At 42.1% G+C, this 18,027-nt stretch overlaps 2 protein-coding genes across 4 annotated transcripts; both read left to right on the plus strand.

The window, feature by feature from the left end:
* The first annotated feature begins 616 nt into the window (after window positions 1–616).
* LOC146506646 (ATP synthase subunit C lysine N-methyltransferase) lies at window positions 617–4,864 on the plus strand. 2 transcript variants are annotated; one of them, XM_085181365.1, is made up of 5 exons: window positions 617–886; window positions 2,471–2,575; window positions 2,674–2,814; window positions 2,892–2,942; window positions 3,038–4,864. In XM_085181365.1, the coding sequence occupies exons 1-5, from the start codon at window positions 719–721 to the stop codon at window positions 3,224–3,226; spliced, it is 654 nt and encodes a 217-aa protein (XP_085037491.1). In that variant the 5' UTR covers window positions 617–718; the 3' UTR covers window positions 3,227–4,864. The 2 variants fall into 2 exon arrangements, with proteins under 2 accessions (XP_085037491.1, XP_085037492.1); XM_085181366.1 differs by having other exon boundaries at window positions 757–1,055.
* A 299-nt stretch (window positions 4,865–5,163) lies between these two features.
* Window positions 5,164–10,375, plus strand: plk2b (polo-like kinase 2b (Drosophila)). 2 transcript variants are annotated; one of them, XM_085181021.1, is made up of 14 exons: window positions 5,164–5,392; window positions 5,522–5,629; window positions 5,727–5,843; window positions 6,158–6,287; window positions 6,471–6,654; window positions 6,871–7,069; window positions 7,174–7,345; window positions 7,547–7,641; window positions 7,934–8,066; window positions 8,228–8,308; window positions 8,440–8,599; window positions 8,750–8,879; window positions 9,033–9,143; window positions 9,310–10,375. In XM_085181021.1, exons 1-14 carry the CDS (start codon window positions 5,207–5,209, stop codon window positions 9,499–9,501), a joined length of 1,998 nt encoding a protein of 665 aa, XP_085037147.1. In that variant the 5' UTR covers window positions 5,164–5,206; the 3' UTR covers window positions 9,502–10,375. The 2 variants fall into 2 exon arrangements, with proteins under 2 accessions (XP_085037147.1, XP_085037148.1); XM_085181022.1 differs by having other exon boundaries at window positions 7,198–7,345.
* Window positions 10,376–18,027: the final 7,652 nt, after the last annotated feature.

An 18,027-nucleotide genomic window follows, 5' to 3' on the forward strand; every position in this document is an offset into this window, starting at 1 on the left:
CTCTTCTTTCAATGTTCGTTGCATTTTGTTCCGTTCTCTGTCAAGATGATCCCACACTGATTAAGTAATGTTGAGGTCCGGGCTCTGGGGAAACCAATTCATGACTGATAGTGATCCACTGTGTGTCTTTTTCTATTCATGCTTGCTTTTACTTTATTAGCAGTGTGTTTGGGATCATTGTGATGCTGAAAAATGAAGCTGTCACCAATCAGATTCTTTCCACAATGTGTTGCACGGTGGATCAAAATCTAACAGGACTTTTCTGCATTCATAATTTAATAGATTCTGACACAATTCCCAGCATCACAGGCTGTAAATGCAGCTCCAAACTATGGCAGAGTTTCCACCGTGTTATTTTTTTTTTAGATGGCTGTAGACACTCAATGTTCTCCTGATCTCCTCTTGTGTAATTGGTTATACCTCAGCCTTTTCTCGCTCTTTTCCTTCCTTAAGAATTGCTTCTAGACAGCCACCCTTCCACTGAGACAATTTCTGAAGGACCAAACCACTATCACAAAAATACTTCTGAAACCCTGTATCTTTATCTATGTTTAAAATAATCAGTATTACTCAACATGAATAAATCAGTTTCCTTTTATTACAACAGAGAGTAAGTTACTCAGAATATCTCAAATACAAGCAGCATTTTGCTTCATATAGGCTGCAGTAATATTTCCACTTATTTGCTGCATTTTAACCCCTCCTGCCACAGTTTGCCATGGAAGACTCCATTGAAGTAATCCTGCAAAACTATAGCGGGGTCTTCCCTACCAACAGACCTCATCCCATCTTCTCAGCCTGCACAGGTGCTCTGCTTACAGGCCTGTACGGATTATGGAGCCTCTTCACCCTACCGGGCTTCCGCAAAATCCCATGGAGGCTCAAGGTACCTAAGATCACCCTGAGATTTAGGGTTTTTACCTATCTGCTCTGACTCACATATCAAATGTTGCATGTGTGAAATCAGATCATGTAACATAACTTGCACATTAACATTGATTTGCTTGCTTTGGAGCATAAAGCTCCATGCAACAAATGTGGGAAAGAAGACAGCGGTAAGTCTAATAATGATTACCTTCTATGGAGAACTGCACCATGATCTTTTGTTAATGTGAATATGCAATAATTTAAATTGCTTTTACCAGTTTACCTCATATAGAGGAGTGTGTGTACGCATGCATGTGGTTTGGATTAATGACATGACTCCAGCTATAGCTCAAATAAAACATGTTATGCTAGGAGAAAAATGGTTTTGTACAATGGACAGATTTAAAGTGTTTACCACAACTGGAAACCAGAGAGTCCTGCTGAGATTGTAATTTGGAAGATTATTGTGAAGCAGTTCCACTGACAGTGAGTGGGAGAGCTGACTCAAGGCTATAGTCACAGCAGGCTTGACTGTGAAGAGAAGTACATTTAATTTGGAGCTTTAACAGCAGATGGAAGCGATTTTGTATTTTATTTGGGATATTTTCATGTCAATTACTTTGTAATGCACGCTGTCAGTTGTGCAATATGGCAGTGTTGAAAAGGAGAGTCTTGAGACTAGTGATGTGTCGGTCGCGAATGAAACGGCTCTTAGAGCCGGATCTTTGACGTGAACGACGCGAGCCGGCTCCTTATCGTGAGCCGTATTTTTTTTTTTCTTTCTCTCACCTTCTCTCTCGCACTTTTTTTTGCTTCACTCCACATGCGAGCCTTGTGCTTTGCACTGGGAGGAGGGGGGAGGCGCGGTAGTTACACTCACAGGAGCACAGGAACAGAGCAGGAGGGAGAGAGAGAGAAAGAGCCAGTGACAACAACGTCACATTAGAAAGGTATAGTAATCATCCACAACTATTTTCAGATGCAGATGATAAAGGATTCAGAATGTTTATTCATGCAGGCCCAACCAAAAACTCAGAAGAACGTAAAAACCCCAAAACACGTACAAAGCACAACAGAAGTGCTCCAGGATGTTAGGCGCAGTGTTGAGCTTTTGTTACCTGGTGGCTACACAAGCCAGCAAGTACCAACGACCGGATTTTTTTTTTAATTATTTGAATATATATGAGTGCTTGTGTATAAATACACAAACAATACACACATGCTTTCAGTTGTGTAATTTAAGTGATCTAGGTAGCTCTGTTTTGGAAGTTCAGTTAATGCTAGAAATGTGTTTTGGAGTTCGTACGTGTTTCGTCTTTAGGTGCCACCGCATATATTTATATATAAACATACATAAATAAAAGCACTTTTTTTTTACATTAGTAATTCCTTTTGTGCAGAATTTTATATTATTGTTAATAATAAATCAATTAAAGCAACAAAACAACCTGAAGAGCTGGTTCGGAGCCGAAAGAGCCGGCTCTTTTTAGTGAGCCGAGCTGAAAGAGCCGGTTCTCTAAAAAGAGCCGGAAATCCCATCACTACTTGAGACATCATGCCTGCCATGTGTACTGACTCACTGCATGTTTGCACTGTTGTCCAGGTGCCCTATTTGCCCTCCAGTAAAGATCAGACTGCGAACGTGATGAAGCTGCTTGATGGTAGATCAGGTCGCTTGGCAGATCTGGGATCAGGAGATGGAAGACTGGTGAGTGAGTGTACCTGTCTTAGAGAAAAATGTATTTGTGAATATGCTGTGAGTTGAATCAGTGACTGTTTTGGAAACTCCTCCTGTTTGCTTGCCAGGTATTTGCAGCCTCTGCTGCTGGTTTCCAGTCCACAGGCTTTGAAATAAACTCCATTTTAGTGGCATATGCCAGGAGCAAGGCCTGCTGGACAGGAGTCCCCTCCAGTCAGGCAGTCTTTGTTAAAAAAGATTTCTGGAAGGTAAGACTGTGATAGAAATATAGTCTTTTATACTTGGTAATAGCTGTAATTTGACCATGTTTGTCTCTTGCTTTTAGACCGATTTGTCTTCATACAATAATGTGACAGCGTTCCTTGCTCCGGGAGTGGTGAGTGGGTTTTTTTCCCCATGAAGAATGATTGTTTTCCTCTGCTTTTGGTGATCTGATGCTGTGCTAATTTGGCTCTTCTCACTGGTTTACAGATGGAGGTGCTCGGAGAGAAGCTGTTGAAAGAGCTTTCAGATGACGCGCTTGTTATCGCTTGTCGCTTTCCTTTCCCTAACTGGCCACAGCAGTCATCCGCTGGCTTCGGACTTGATCAGACCTTTGCTTACGACATCAGCACTGTGCGCTCGTACCTTAGAAGCGAAGCAAAACCAGCAGTGCAATAAAATTACAGCACTTTCTAGAATTGTAACTCAAAACAGCACTGTACCCTCCTGGGACTTTGTTCTTGGACAGTAAGTGCAATATAATATGATAAGAATCCCAGACAAAGAGAGCATAAATTGGTAGTCTGGCAGTTATAAACACTGACCAGGAGAGATCGTTCAAAGAAGTCTTTGAAAATGTCAGGATGATTTCACCTGACGTGTGTACTATTTTTTTTGCACTTTCACAGCCAATGGAGTTTAAGCCATAATGCTGAAGTCCTTGTTTTAAATGTTATCATGCTTCACTATAAAGAATGTGTTTGTGACTGACTGCAGCTCTCCACGAGAGCTCTCACACTGCAAGCCATTTATTTCCAGCATCAGCACTAATAAATGTCCTCACTGGGATGCTGCAGGAGAGAGTCTGTGAATAGTTTTGTTTCATTTTGACATTAAATTCAAATGCTGTGGTTTCTTGTGTGTGTGTGGCTTTTCTAAAATAAATGTCTGCGGCCACAGCTGGAGGTCAGGTTTAACATTGGTTTGTTGGGTCTTTCGACACTGCACGTAGTTGTTATGGCCTGCACAGCCACGCCATAACTGCAAGTGGTAATTTGAGCCCTTTGCAATACATGGGTGCACTTTGCCTGTTTGTTTACAGCAATCTGAACAACATGTGTTGGAATATTTCACTTTTAGGCAGAGAAGAGGTGACGTTTTTGTACTTGTCTTTTCTGGTAAATGTCTTTCTGTTTTTGTTTCAATTCAATTCAGTTTTATTTATTTAGTTTTCACAACAACAGTCACCTCAGTAGTATTAGAAAGAAAAGGGGAACTGAGGGAAACAGGACAGAAAAGCAAACTATGGGAGAGAGAGCCAGGGTAACAATTGATAATGATAACTAAGAAGGATTCAGGGTCACCTCATCCAGCCTTAACTAAAAGCTTTATCAAAAAGAAGGTTTTAAGCATAACCTTAAAAGTAGAGGGTGCCTTCTTAATCCAAACTGGGAGCTGGTTCCACAGAAGCGGGACTGAAAGCTGAAGGCTCTGCCTCCCATTCTGCTTTTAAAACCTCTAGGAACCACAAGTGAGCCTGCAGTCAGAGATTGAAGTGCTCTGCTGGGGTGTGTGCTGTGAGGTCTTTAAGATGAGACAGGACCTGATTACTTAACAATTTGCTTGTGAGAAGGATTTTAAATTGAATTCTGAATTTAACAAGGAGCCACTGAAGAGAAGACCGGAATGGATACATATGAGGTTGGGTTTTTCAGCCTTGCACATGGATGAATCTGTTCTTTCTACTGCCACAGGCAAATGACTCTGAAAACAACATTTTCTACATCTATAGATACAACCGCTAACCAGCTGAGTGAAGTCCCACGTGTCACTGCTCAGCTGGCATGCACTACATTGATAAACATACTGCAGGTCCCAAAGGTATGTCTGAAACCCGCATTTTAATCTGAATAGTGTCCAAAAGCTCCACCTGAGGGCGCTCGTGCTCCAACCTGACCTCGGTGCAGCAACCGGATGGTGTGAGCCTGAAGAGAATGCAAATGATTCTCTTCAGCATGGTGGATATGTGCAAGTATATTTTCTTAAAGGGGCTATTTATTCGATGAATCCAGATTTGATGAAATAAATACTACAGTACAGCACGTGTCTGTCTTCATTATCAAACTGTATGTGAATGCTTATGTGTATATATATATATATATATATATATATATATATATATATATATATATATATATATATAATGATTATTAAAAAACCAAAGTTTTGCACGCCGCTTTACATATTTCCATATCTGTGCCACCACCGACACAAACGTACATGTGAGGTAATCGATAACAGCCAGACCCCCGTTCTCTCATGCCCGTGACGTCAGAGAGAGGGCGGCAGACAGGGGGAGGGTTGAGCGCCAGAGTATAAAGATTCCTGGCCGAGCTCTCCGGGATCCATTCTGAGTTTTGTAAGACATACCTATAACTGATGGAAGTACAGAGAAGCGCCGGGCACCAACAGACAAACGGCAGCACCATGTGTGAATCCACGCAGAGGTCCTGCGAGCCTCGCCGAAAGAAAATGGATGAGCGCAGTGCACCCTCAGAAATGGCCAGGATAATCACTGATCCTGCCACGGGGAAGTGCTACTGCCGTGGAAAAGTTTTGGGAAAGGTAGCGCAAGCATTCCATCGTTTTTTCTTTTCTTTTTTTTAAAAAAAAAAAAACTCCCCCCCCCCCCCCCCCTTGGGATTTACTTAACCCGAAGACAAAACATGTTAACAGTGTTTTTCCTTTTTCCAGGGAGGATTTGCTAAATGTTATGAGATGACCGACCTCTCCACCAGCAAAGTTTACGCAGCCAAAATCATCCCTCACGCGCGCGTCTCCAAACCTCACCAACGGGAAAAGGTAAGCGCGCAACTCCGATCCTTGAGCGCAGTGATGTTCAACTTATATGTTTATATATATATACATTTAAGACATGTTTTGTCTTTGCTTTCGCTAGATTGACAGAGAAATTGAGCTGCACAGATTACTACACCATAAACACATCGTGCATTTTTATCACCATTTTGAGGACAAGGAGAACATCTACATCCTGCTGGAGTACTGCAGCAGGAAAGTAAGTGCTGTTTTTTCCACATGGTAAATTTGAAATGACTTTACTGCCGCCGTGTTTCTAATGTGAACAAGACCTGCATTGCACCCAAAATCCAGCGAGGCACTACTTGGTATTCAGAATGTGCCCCACTCTATAAAGAGCTTTACTGTTTTAATTAACTGTCGAAAGTAGAAAACTTTAATGTGTTACCACGGGGTTTGAAATTAAGGGAAGTAGTCAAGTGTGATAAGCTTTTCTGCACAGAGGACAGTGCTTATATCTTGGGAAAGCTCTATAATTATTCTCATCTCTATGCTTTGTTTTTTTTTTCGCAGTCATTAGCCCATATCCTGAAGGTCCGCAAAGTGCTTACTGAGCCAGAGGTGCGTTATTACCTGAGACAGATTGTGTCTGGACTGAAGTACCTGCATGAACAAGAAATCCTTCACAGAGACCTGAAACTTGGTTAGTGATATTACAGTGCTGTGCATAATCTTTCATTGTGTGCAGGGAGAACATCATTCCTTGTAACTAAACCTCAGTCTGTACATCTAAAGAGGATCTGTGTTGTATCTTTTGCTGTGCTCATGCTTTGATCCTGGCTTGAATATCAAGTGTTCATCATCTCATTCCCTTTCTTCCCGACAGGTAACTTTTTTGTGAACGAGACGATGGAGCTGAAGGTCGGGGACTTTGGTCTGGCTGCCAAGTTGGAGCCAGCGGGAAACAGGAGGAAGACGATCTGCGGGACTCCCAACTACCTGTCCCCTGAGGTTCTCAACAAGCAGGGCCACGGCTGTGAATCAGACATCTGGGCCTTGGGCTGTGTAATGTGAGTCGGATATCTATAAATTTAGCATTAGGGAACTTTAAAAGGTTTAGTAATGAATTATTAAGAAACTATCTATATTGGCATCGGGTGTCATGGACAGGCATATTCTTGTCTTACTTCTTTCACTTAGAAATATGTGATATATGAGATAAACTACCCATGCATGTCCTATGGCATAAATAGCTCCCTCACTCAATGCCCTCTATCCTCCTCCAGGTACACTATGCTGCTGGGCAGACCTCCTTTCGAAACCACCAACCTGAAGGAGACATACAGGTGTATTAGAGAAGCCCGCTACTCCCTCCCCTCGTCCCTGTCACCACAGGCTAAGCAGCTAATCGCCAGCCTGCTTGCCAAGATGCCAGAGGACAGGCCCAACCTGGACCACATTCTGAGGCATGACTTCTTCACACAGGTTAGACACGATTGCCAACTCTATGTCACTCTATGTTGAACAATGTAAATGTCACAGCGTAGGAGTTTAACAACTACACCCCCCCCCCCCCCACTTCCCACCAGATGACCCACTTTGGTTCTTCACAGGGCTTCAGTCCAGAACGTCTGCCTGCTAGCTGCTGCCATTCAGCACCAGATTTCCACATCTCTAGCCCTGCCAAGAGTTTCTTCAAGAAAGCTGCTGCTGCACTGTTTGGTGGGAAGAGGGACAAGGTCAAGTACTACGAGACTCTGAGTGAGTATTGCAACAGCATTTAAGTTCTCAGTGTACTACTTGTCACACTAATAGTTTGTATTTGAGTCTGAATTTATGCTCGAAGCACGGGCATCATTACACCTAGCGTTATGACTGAGTGTGCATGACACATTTTATCACCCTTAGGCTGGTCATGGAGGTCATCCTCTCATTTTTCTGCACTCCTTTTGTCCTTCATAGATAAGTTAACCAAAGAGGAAGAGGAGATCTACAAGTTGCAGCATGACTTGGAGAGAACTGCCATCAGCCAACAGCACAGCAAAAAGGTGTCTGAGGTAAGAATTGAAGACAGGATATTTGCAAGAGTGTGGGTGATGTTGCAGGTAGATTCATCATAACGGCAGTTAAATAGATGTGAGATATCACGTTGAGGAGAATCCAGTGAGTCATTCTGGGGCTGTGCCAAAACTTTATAACGAGCACATTTCTCCTGAACACGCTAAAAGCACTTATTTTCAACCTTCAAGCCAACCTCTTTGCATCTGTGGGTGATCACTGAGTCATAGTAGGAAGGGATGATCTAAACTCACAGATTCTAAACCCTGTCGTCACTCATTCCCACCTCAGAATGGAAGTCTACTTCCGCCATCTGCCGAGAGCCCCGTTGCCCCGGCAACAGAGAGCCAGTCCCCGACGACGCAAGGCACCATCCGTCTGATTGTCAGGGGGAGTCTGGGAAGCTGCAGCAGCAGTAGTGAATGTAAGTTCACCCACACGTTTAACAGAGCGCAGACAGACTGGAATTATTTTTCGATGTATTATGGAAAAGAAATCAGTGTTATAGAGAGCTGCTGCCATAGCTAGAGTGTTTAGTACCATTGTCATGTCAAGCTGACTGAGCACCTGTTATTGCTCCAAAAGGCCTGGAAGACAGCACGACAGGGAGTGTGGCTGAGACTGTTGCAAGTGTGCTGAGGGGGTGTCTGGAGAATATGCCTAAAGGTGAGTGAACTAACAAAGCCTTGACCTCTACATGCATGCCTTAGCTGCAATTAATAGTGCACTTAAGCTCACTGTTTGATTATACCTTTAACTGTATTCTAACCCTCCTCCTCTTTCTGTTCACCCTGCAGCCAGTGACATTCCTCAGGGCTCAACCAGCTGCAGTCTTCAATGGGTGACTAAATGGGTGGATTACTCCAACAAGTACGGTTTTGGATACCAGTTATCTGATCACACCGTGGGAGTTCTCTTCAACAATGGCACTCACATGAGCCTCCTACCTGACCGAAAGTATGTATTCTTTCTCAACGCCCTCCCTTAAATTTAAAAGTTATTAGTCACAACATTAACTTGTCTAAGCATGCTGCGGTTATCGTGTCAAGTCTTTCAAAAATGTCATCTAACCGAATCTGACCTTTTTTGTTTTATTTTGGGTTTCAGGACCATCCATTACTACGCAGAGCTAGGCCAGCGCTCTGTCTTTCCCACCTGTGAGGTTCCTGAACACTTTGTCGGGCAGGTCACTGTGCTTAAGTACTTCTCCCATTACATGGAGGAAAACCTCATGGATGTAAGTAAAAAATCGTTATTCCTCCACTCCTTTATCCATTTTTAAAAAAAATTGTTATGTTGCTGTTATGTTCCTTTTGTATTTCCACACCCTGTAGCCTTAGAGACGTTGCAGCTTGTCTAAACCTGATGTGCTACTCTTTTGCTTTCTCAGGGCGGGGACCTTGGCACTATAACAGACTCACACATGCCCAGACTTTACCTGCTGCAGTGGCTCAAGTCAGACCGCGCCCTCATGATGCTGTTTAATGACGGCACTTTCCAGGTAAACACACATTATCACAGGAGCATAGCTGCTGCTGGGCATGCTCAGAAGAAGCGTAGTTACAAGTGCGATGCATGGCATCAAGGAGCTTTAAACCACAAATCAAATAGACAAAAAGATTGTACTCCAAACTTATCAGTTTTCTTGTTTGTTTTTATCTTCAAAGGTCAACTTTTACCACGATCACACCAAGATCATCCTGTGTTGCCAGAGGGACGAGTACATGCTGACATACATTAACGAAGACCGCGTCTCCAAAACTTTCAAACTCAGCTCCCTGTTGAAGTCTGGCTGCCCTACTGACCTGCGGGAGCGCATGGTGTATTCCCTCAACATGCTTCTGCAGAGATGCAGCTAAACCTACACAGAGAGTGTGCTGGACAGACGAGCAAACCTACCGAACGTGTTACTGCGGTGGAATGAGGATGCCGAAAGACGAGTGGATTTCAAGGATGGATTTGAGCAGAGTAAATTAATCCAGCCGTGCGGTGTCATAATCACTCAGGCACCAGTGCGAGGTGTGGAAAAAAATAAAAAAGCAAGAGACTGAAAGACTGAGAAACTGAAATGTAGCACAATAACTGTGGATGGAAAAGGGCTGACTTGTATGTGGATTGTTGGAAGGAGAGAAAGGAGGGCGTATGTTGGTACGAATGCAATCCCCAAGCGTTTTATGGGGATGGGGAAAGAGGGATATTTGGGAAGTAGAGAGAAATGCTGGGCTGGCACCAGCTTCACTGTATAGAGTATAGCTGAATTAATCCAGAGGGAATCCATATATTGATGCTCTGAATGTCAGAGCCTGACTGTGGAATAATGTAAATGTTGTACAGCTTATGTCGCGGCCAACTCACCAGTGCAAAGGAATTACTGTCTAATATGTGAGGATGCTACAGAGTTTGGCTGTGTGTATGAGTGAGTGTGTGTCTGAGTGGGAAGGGTGTAATGTCACACTAACTTTAAAAACTGTGATTTGTTCTCTTTACTGACAGATGGGTTCAGCTTATTAAGTTGAGAACCAAAGGGGTGATATGGGGGAAGGGGGCAGGAGGAGAAAATGACGTTAAAACAACAACAACAACAAAAAACAACTAAAAAACTAGTACCATACATCCTCTGAGGATCCCTTAAGAGCCATTGTCACCTGGGTAAAAAATGTCCTGCATAACTTATTGTGTAAAAAAGCGCAGTATTTATTTATTTAATAAACAAGCTTTTTCTATTAAAAAAAAGAGTACTTGTCCTTTTTTTGGGGGTGTAGCCACAGTCAAAGATGATCCCAACATCAGCCAGTAGGTTGAATGTAAGCTTCACCCCACTGCCGTGCATGTGCATGGGTGAATGTGAAGTGCTGTAAATTGATTTTTAGAGCCTTGCTACGTAAAAAGACAGTATACAAGTGCAGACCTTTCACTGTTGTTATTTTCAAACTCCCTGAAGATGTTGAGATGTTTCGTGCCGTTACTCTTTCTGAGAGTGGCCTTAATAATAGATTAGGGACATGCCATGTATTAGGGTTATTCTCAAACATACTTGGGGGAGCGGGGGCTGCCCTTGTTTCATAAGAAAATAAGCGGTTCCTGTTCAGTGTGGTGAGAATTAGATTCAAGCTAATTATGCCCATATCTGTGCAGTGGCCTAGGTCAAAGCAAGTATTTTATCTTCCCTATGTTTAAACTTGCAGCAGGAAATGGGTGCAGTGAGAGAGATGGGTTGATAGAGGTTGTGTTTACGGCGCAGTTGTTTATACCGTGGTTCAAAGCCTTTTTTCTGCAGAGTTTTCTTCTGCAGTGATAAATGGAAGACGGCAAAGATGAGTGACTGTGCAATATGGCTGGCCTTGTCTCAGAAACACATGGGTTTGTTGGATTGTTCAGAGGAAGAGAAAGAGAGAAGACACTGACAGTGACGTAAAGCTACGAGGCGAGACGCAAAACGAAAGAGCTGGCCCAACTATGTCAGCGATTGCATCACAGCTTTTAAGGCAAAGTGGCTTCAGTGGTTCTTGGACATCCTTTCACGTTCACTGGCTGTAACCATAGAAACAAGCCGGCACCGACCAATTTTGCTCGAGTCGGAAATCGATGAGGGCTGCGTGTAAGACACCTGCCACGGCGTCTCCTCGTTGAGAGTCAGAGCTCGTGTCATCACACAGTTGTGATAAAATTGTGTAACTTGTGTCTTTTGGTCAGGCTTTTTGCCGCTCTCTCTTTGTTCTCCATCTTTGTTCTCTTCTCTTTGAGTATTTGATTTAGCTGTCTGCTGAGCACCTCTTCACCTTCCCGGCTTATGTAATGATGGAAGTTGAACATGGACGCTTGAGTCATCCCTTTGGATGCTATCTCAGAATATCTGTGCTCTTCAGAGTTCAATAATGAATGCCTCATGCATAAACATACCCACACAGACAGAACCAGAACAGGAAGTAGCCTGCAAGAGTTGCTCAGGAATTATTCATGACGACACCTCCGGGTCTGAGTGTGTGGTTTTTTTGACATTAATGGCCTCTGAAATGGATGCATCTGTCAGACAGAAATAGATCCCATTGTCGATGTTTTTGCTCTTCAAGGGCATTTACCGCTGGTCCTAACATCTTAACATGAGTGCAGCATCTCTGTCTGATGGATACACTGGGCAGAGCTAAATTGACAACGGGATGGTAACTCTTTCTTAGCAGGGTAGAGGTAGAGGGGCACTTACTCTGAGGTTGTTTGATCGAAAACAAAGCGACAGCCCGTGGGGACGAAAAATGAAGCCAATGCGAAAGCATCTTAAATATTGAGCAGGAGATGACTTCACTTGCTGCAAAAGACATTCTGCTTAGCTCCTTTGCTGCAGTAAACACTTACATATGACGACATTGTGATTTCAAGTTATACTGACGCCTTTGAATTCAGTTATACCACAGTAAAGTCAAAAAGGAGGCCTATGAATATGCAGCATCCCTTGATCTCCTGGCTAGATTCGCTCCTCATTCATCACAGTGAAAGAACAGTAAAAGAATTGTTCATTCACAGAAAATGTTCTTCTTCTTCTTTTTTTTTCTTTTTACTGGGAACACATAAAAAAAACAAAAAAAACCTTGTAGTATATAGTAGTGAAAAAACAAAAACTTTTCTGTCATTTACCGTTTTTTTTTTGTTTTTTTTTTACTTATTACTTAATTACTTTAGTGTACTTTACTTTAGTGGGGCAATCGTGGCTCGAGAGTTGGGAGTTCGCCTTGGCAGCCTCTCTTCTGTCAGTCTGCCCCAGGGCAGCTGTGGCTACAACTGTAGCTTACCTCCACCAGTGTGTGAATGGGTGGATGACTGTGTGTGTAAAGCACTTTGGGGTCCCTAGGGGGGACTAGTAAAAGTGCTATACAAATACAGGCCATTTACCATTTAGTATGAACTGCCATGGGGAAGTTCTTAGGAAAATCTGTAAACTTATTTAGATGCATTTTAAAAAGGCCAAAGCATTCTTCACATTGTCGAAAACTGTCTTTTGGGCTGGATTGGAATAGTTGCCAGGCTGATTCTGGCCCCTGGACCATATTAAGCCTTGTCCCATCCCAAAGGGAGGGAGTGTGTAATCTGTTCCATGTGTTTGTCTATTTGTTAGCAGTCTAACATCCACAGTTTTCAAGATATCGCATTTGAATTTTGTGTGATGGTAGATGCTAATAACAGCTTTTTAATATTTTGGTGGTCAAGGTCAAGGTCACATGAAATGTGAAAATCAGTAAAAACATTATATTTCCTACATTATTTATGGATCATCTTCAAACTTCACTATACATTGATATACTATGACTTGGGCGACATGAGTAAGTAGGCTAAGCCTTTGACCTTGACCTTCATTGTTAGTGCCCAAGGTCATTGACATTTTTTTTCAAAAAACCATATCAAGAAAAATAACAAATGAAAGAGCAAGGTGACAACTATACAGCACATGTCTTGTTTTTGTTTTTTTATATGATGCCTTGTCATGTGACAATGATGCCGTAACAGGCTGACATCATTGTACTAATAAAAATATCAATGTTTTGATAAAGCCCTTACCCTTTGTGGGGAGTTGAGCTCTCTGAGTGCTCTTATTAAAGTTTAGTTAGGAGCATATCCACTTTGAAGCACAGATGCTTTTTCAAATTAACTGAAACATACATAGCCGCTACCTGCTCCAAAGAAATCCAACATGTTGACGGCCATCAAGCGGGGTCAGCACGCAGAGTCCTGAAAGTGGGTGATGTTATGGTGGCTAGATCATACATATAAATGATTCTGCCAGTGAGTCAGTAAATGTTACCCGACTAGCTGCATTGGCTTTTTGTGAGTAAAGCACTTAACCTTGCAGAGACCCAAAAGGAAAGCAGTGCAAGCTTATTTGATGTTCTTAGTGTCACTGCAGTTTGGAGGGAAAATGTTTAGACTTGCTAGTTTTCAGTGTCACCCACACAAAGCTGCTACTCTGCTATGTCACGTTGACGGTGGGAAAAGTCTTGTGCACGCGGGCAGGCTTAGCTCTGGAACGAGTCTAAGCTGAAATGACAAAGGCGATCTTTATACCTCAGCGTCTATGATGAAGTTCTCTGCAGGCCAAAGAATGAGTCAGTTTAGTATTAAAAGTGATGGTAGGCATATTTTGCTTGAAGAGAAAAGCACTCTTTCTTGTATGTACACACTGGGATGCACTCGAGGGATTAGAAAGCCTTTGCATATGAAATGTCAGCGCTCCTCCTCCTACTATGTGTACAAAAACAGATGTACTGTAGAAAGAGCTGGGATGACTGTAGCTTTGCCCATTCTCTGCTGTAGCCTACATTATTGAACAGAGCGATGAGCAATGCTCAGCAGTCATACTTGCAAAGTTGACAGCATAAACTCCAGCTAATTACTGTAATCTTATTAAGAAAATGTGCTTCCTGAGTGTGCTCAAGCATGCCAAAAATGTGTGTGCACGTGACTGCTTGTCAGTATGTTTGGTTTTCTTTCAGGTGTTCAAAGACGTATAATGTTCCCAATGAGTCACCCTGCACGATGCAGTGGCCATTCAGTGGCTCAGTAGAGTGACGTTCATGTTCTCTCTGAATCCTATAATTTCCACAATCAACTCTCGGAAAAGGTCTTTTACTCCGGCTGAAAATAGAACCTTCTTGAGTCTAAAATACTTTCTGCTCTATTCATGGATCACAGAGTTGTCCAGCTCAATTTCAGAGAATGTAAGAAGGATAAAGGCAGATTTCATGAGCAAAAGCAAACATCACTGGATCACTGCTTGTATTTTATTCCAATAAAGGTTAGTTTCTTTCACTTGAACCATGTTTTTAGAGACAGGAATCAAAAAACGGTACTAAATTGTGTAATTTCATGTAAAATGCATATCACATGCAAAATGTTTTTAGCCACATGTAAGCCTGTTTCTACCAATTCTACTCTGATGTTAAAAACATGCATTAGTAATCAATAAGGGTATTGGTAAAGATCTAACCTTTCACCAGAACCAGTAACACAACTGGTAAATCAGCAGTCTTCTATACTATCCAGTCATTCACAGTTTCCACAAGATAATAATTTTGTCTGCTGCAGTTCTTCCTTTTCTCAAACGCACTCTATTAGTTAAATGCTTGAGCTTCGTCTTTTATTAAATGCATCTAATTACCACATAATTACATGGGGAGGGGGTTCTTTATTCAGATATTAGTCACATGTGTCAGGCTAACTATACTGGAATGAACCGAGATGAACCACTGCAGACAGCCTGCGTAACAAGGCTGTTGGATTGTCGTACTGTCTCATGCTGTGGATGAGCATCACAGGCGCATCATTATATTTCAGTGACTGATTTTTTTATTTTATTTCTTGTGGGTCCCTTTCTAAGGACAGATTGTCTTACGTCTTCGCTGACTCTGCCAGCATCCTCCTGTGTGATGTCAGTAGAGAATGTGACTTGCTGGTGATTTCTATAAACACATCACATGAATGTGTGGGCAGACCTCTGACCAGAGGGAAAAGATGAAACTAAAAGGGGGAAAAGTTTATAAATCTGCAAGAGGTTTATCTGAAATGAAAAATTCTGCCACGTAGAAGTTTTAATCCATTATTGCTAGCAGAAAATCGCACACAATTAACTGGGATGATTCAATTCGCTTCTGCCTGTGGGGACTGAATTGCTTTTAGAGCCTGCATTAAAAGGGGGGCAACCTCTGGGGGTGAGAAAGAAAGCCAGCGCAACTTCCTAAAACTGCAGTTCCTCTAAAAGCAGCTCAGTCCCTGTAGACTTTCATGTTAAAATACCCAACTCTGCAGCAGATGTTTACATCTTGGTCAGTGAAATCAATAAATAAATAAACTTTTGCTGTCATTAGATTCTCATTAGCTTCAGTTCTACTAGAAGTCTCAAGCATCTGTGTTGTGTCTGTGCTTTTTGGAGCACTGTTAATGCAACTTACCAAAAGAATGACTTGCAGTTTAGCTAATTCCACTAAGAGGCCAACCGAGAAGCCTGTGCTTCTGTTTTGGGGAGTGAAACTGTGGTATTTTAATCGTCTATTACTTACCATGAATTATTTGCAGTGTCCATGGAGGCATTATCCAATTAGTTACAAGTGTGCTCTCTTGTCCTCAAACATGTGGTTACCATTATCTTTCACATACCCTCTATGGCATTACCACATAAAACACGATACATAATACAGATTTTCTGTAGACCGTTGATTAGGATAGCACAAACAGTCAGACCTGTCTCTGTCACCAGCATTACAGGCATTTGGTTGCAATTCCTGTGGAAACTAAAGCTCGTCCAACAGTCCTGCAGCATCCTCCCATCCATTTCATTATAGCGTTGTGGTTTTACACATGATCACTGAAATGCATCGGGTTGGGAGATAATTATGGTTTGGTATCGCTAAGTAAAAATTCCATCCATACCAGCACATAAAAGGATGTGCTGTGAGGCTTTCTGAAAGTCCCTTTCTCATATTAAAATTCTTACATTTGCAAAGTTTCAACATGTCTGGGAGTTACAGCTGAGTCACTCGCAATTTTATTTGTTCCAGCTATCACCTCAAGCTGTCATTTTGAAGGTCAGCTTAGTGATTTTTTTTCAAAAGCTGCCACAGTAGTTTGTAAAAGTACAATCCGGCTAAGTAATACAATACGACCAAATAAAAATACAAAATAAAATTCAAATTAAAAAGCAAACTGACTGGTTGCTGTACTGCTCACACTGCGTGAGCCCTCAGTAGATTAAAAAAAAAGTGTGGCCAAATAATACAGACACATGGCTCAAAGGGTACTTAAGGAAAGCAGTGTTAGTGTCACCAAGTGTGGAAAGCTTTTAGTAACGATCTGCAACGTGTGGCAAGTGTTGAAACACAGCCCTGCTTTGTGGAGGGAGGAAACTCCCGAGGCTTCAAAGCAGCATTTCAATCCTGTGATTCACATTGGAGACACATGGACAAAGCAAATCCTGCACGGCAATCACATGCACACAAGCTTAGAGGTGGGGCTGGGTTGCTCAACAAGATCACACTTTAATGTTAACCTGCCTTTCTAGAGTTGTGCTGCAAAGATTAAACATAATATAAATCTTATATTTTTATGTAAATATATGTCAGATATATGTCAGAGTCACTGACATTGTTGATACAAAAAGCTTTGATTCAGTGCTGCACCTTTCACATTGTCATAACTTGCCCACACACTTAAGTGCCAGTAAAAATGCTCGATACAGAGGACTGTGTATTCTTTAAGCTCTTCAGAAGCTCTTGTCTTTTCCTAATATCGCTGTAGGAATGTCAACTTGCTGTAACAAGATCTGAACTTCAAGGAGTTTAGACCTCTGACTCAGTAATAAAGTTTGTTCAGCTATTCTAACTGAAAAGTCAGTGTCAAAAAGCCATGGACCTTTGGCATTTCTCCATGCCCACATTAACACGCCTTCGTCTGGTAAATGCCAAAAGTACTGTTACCCAGATTGCCACTCTCCCAGCATGCACTAGGCAAGTGCAGGGGTGGACAAATGGACTGTGGTTCTGGATGGAGGAGGACTCTCCATGATGACGGCTGGGGGAAGATGAATCTCCACAGGGCCAGTGCTTACACACTCAAGGGAAAACATTTTTAAAGTTATATTTAATTTGCGATTTTTCAAATCTAAATTTCTGTTTGAGAGTAGCTACAACCTAAATTTCAAACCTGTATTTGCATGCTGTTAAATATAGGGTATCAGGTGCAAATATTCACTGAAGGGAAGAAAAGAAGCTGTCATTATATAGCCGAAACTGCCTTTTGTTGATGCTCTTGCTCTCTGCTTTGTCTACGCTCACTCATTCATGAAAAAATCAGCTTTGGCATAAAAATAGCAAGAGAGAGAAAAATTGAAATGCCAGGACAGAGAGGAAACGGGAGAGTCAGGTATGAGGTTCGCGTGGTCAAGATAAATGTTTCCGGCGGCTTGCCTGACGGCCCCATCAATGAGCCAATCAATGCATCATCTGCAATAATAGATCTGCAGTGTGCACTTGCTCTGCTATTGAGCTGAGTGGGAGACACTACTGTTCCTATGGCAACTGGCACTCTCATCCTCGCCCGCACGTAAACATCCAGCTGTTATTAATTTGGCTGCTCTGTTAGTCATCCTGAATTGCGTGCACACCTCCTTGGTTAAACATTGCAATAATATTATTTCATAGACTGATAACCAAGTCTCACAGGGTACAAATGCGAAAGCATTATATCTAAACTGAGATCTTTCTCTACACATCATTTAAAACATTCAACCGAAGAAAAAAAAAGGGCTCATAATGCTTTAAAGAGCAAAAGTTATGCAGTTAGAAATGTGTATTGCACATAGACAGTATGGATGTAGTTGCTGTGATGTCATGCACTGACTTGTGAAA

Source organism: Neolamprologus multifasciatus, chromosome 12 (assembly GCF_963576455.1).
Source record: "Neolamprologus multifasciatus chromosome 12, fNeoMul1.2, whole genome shotgun sequence".
Classification (NCBI taxonomy): Eukaryota; Metazoa; Chordata; class Actinopteri; order Cichliformes; family Cichlidae; genus Neolamprologus; species Neolamprologus multifasciatus.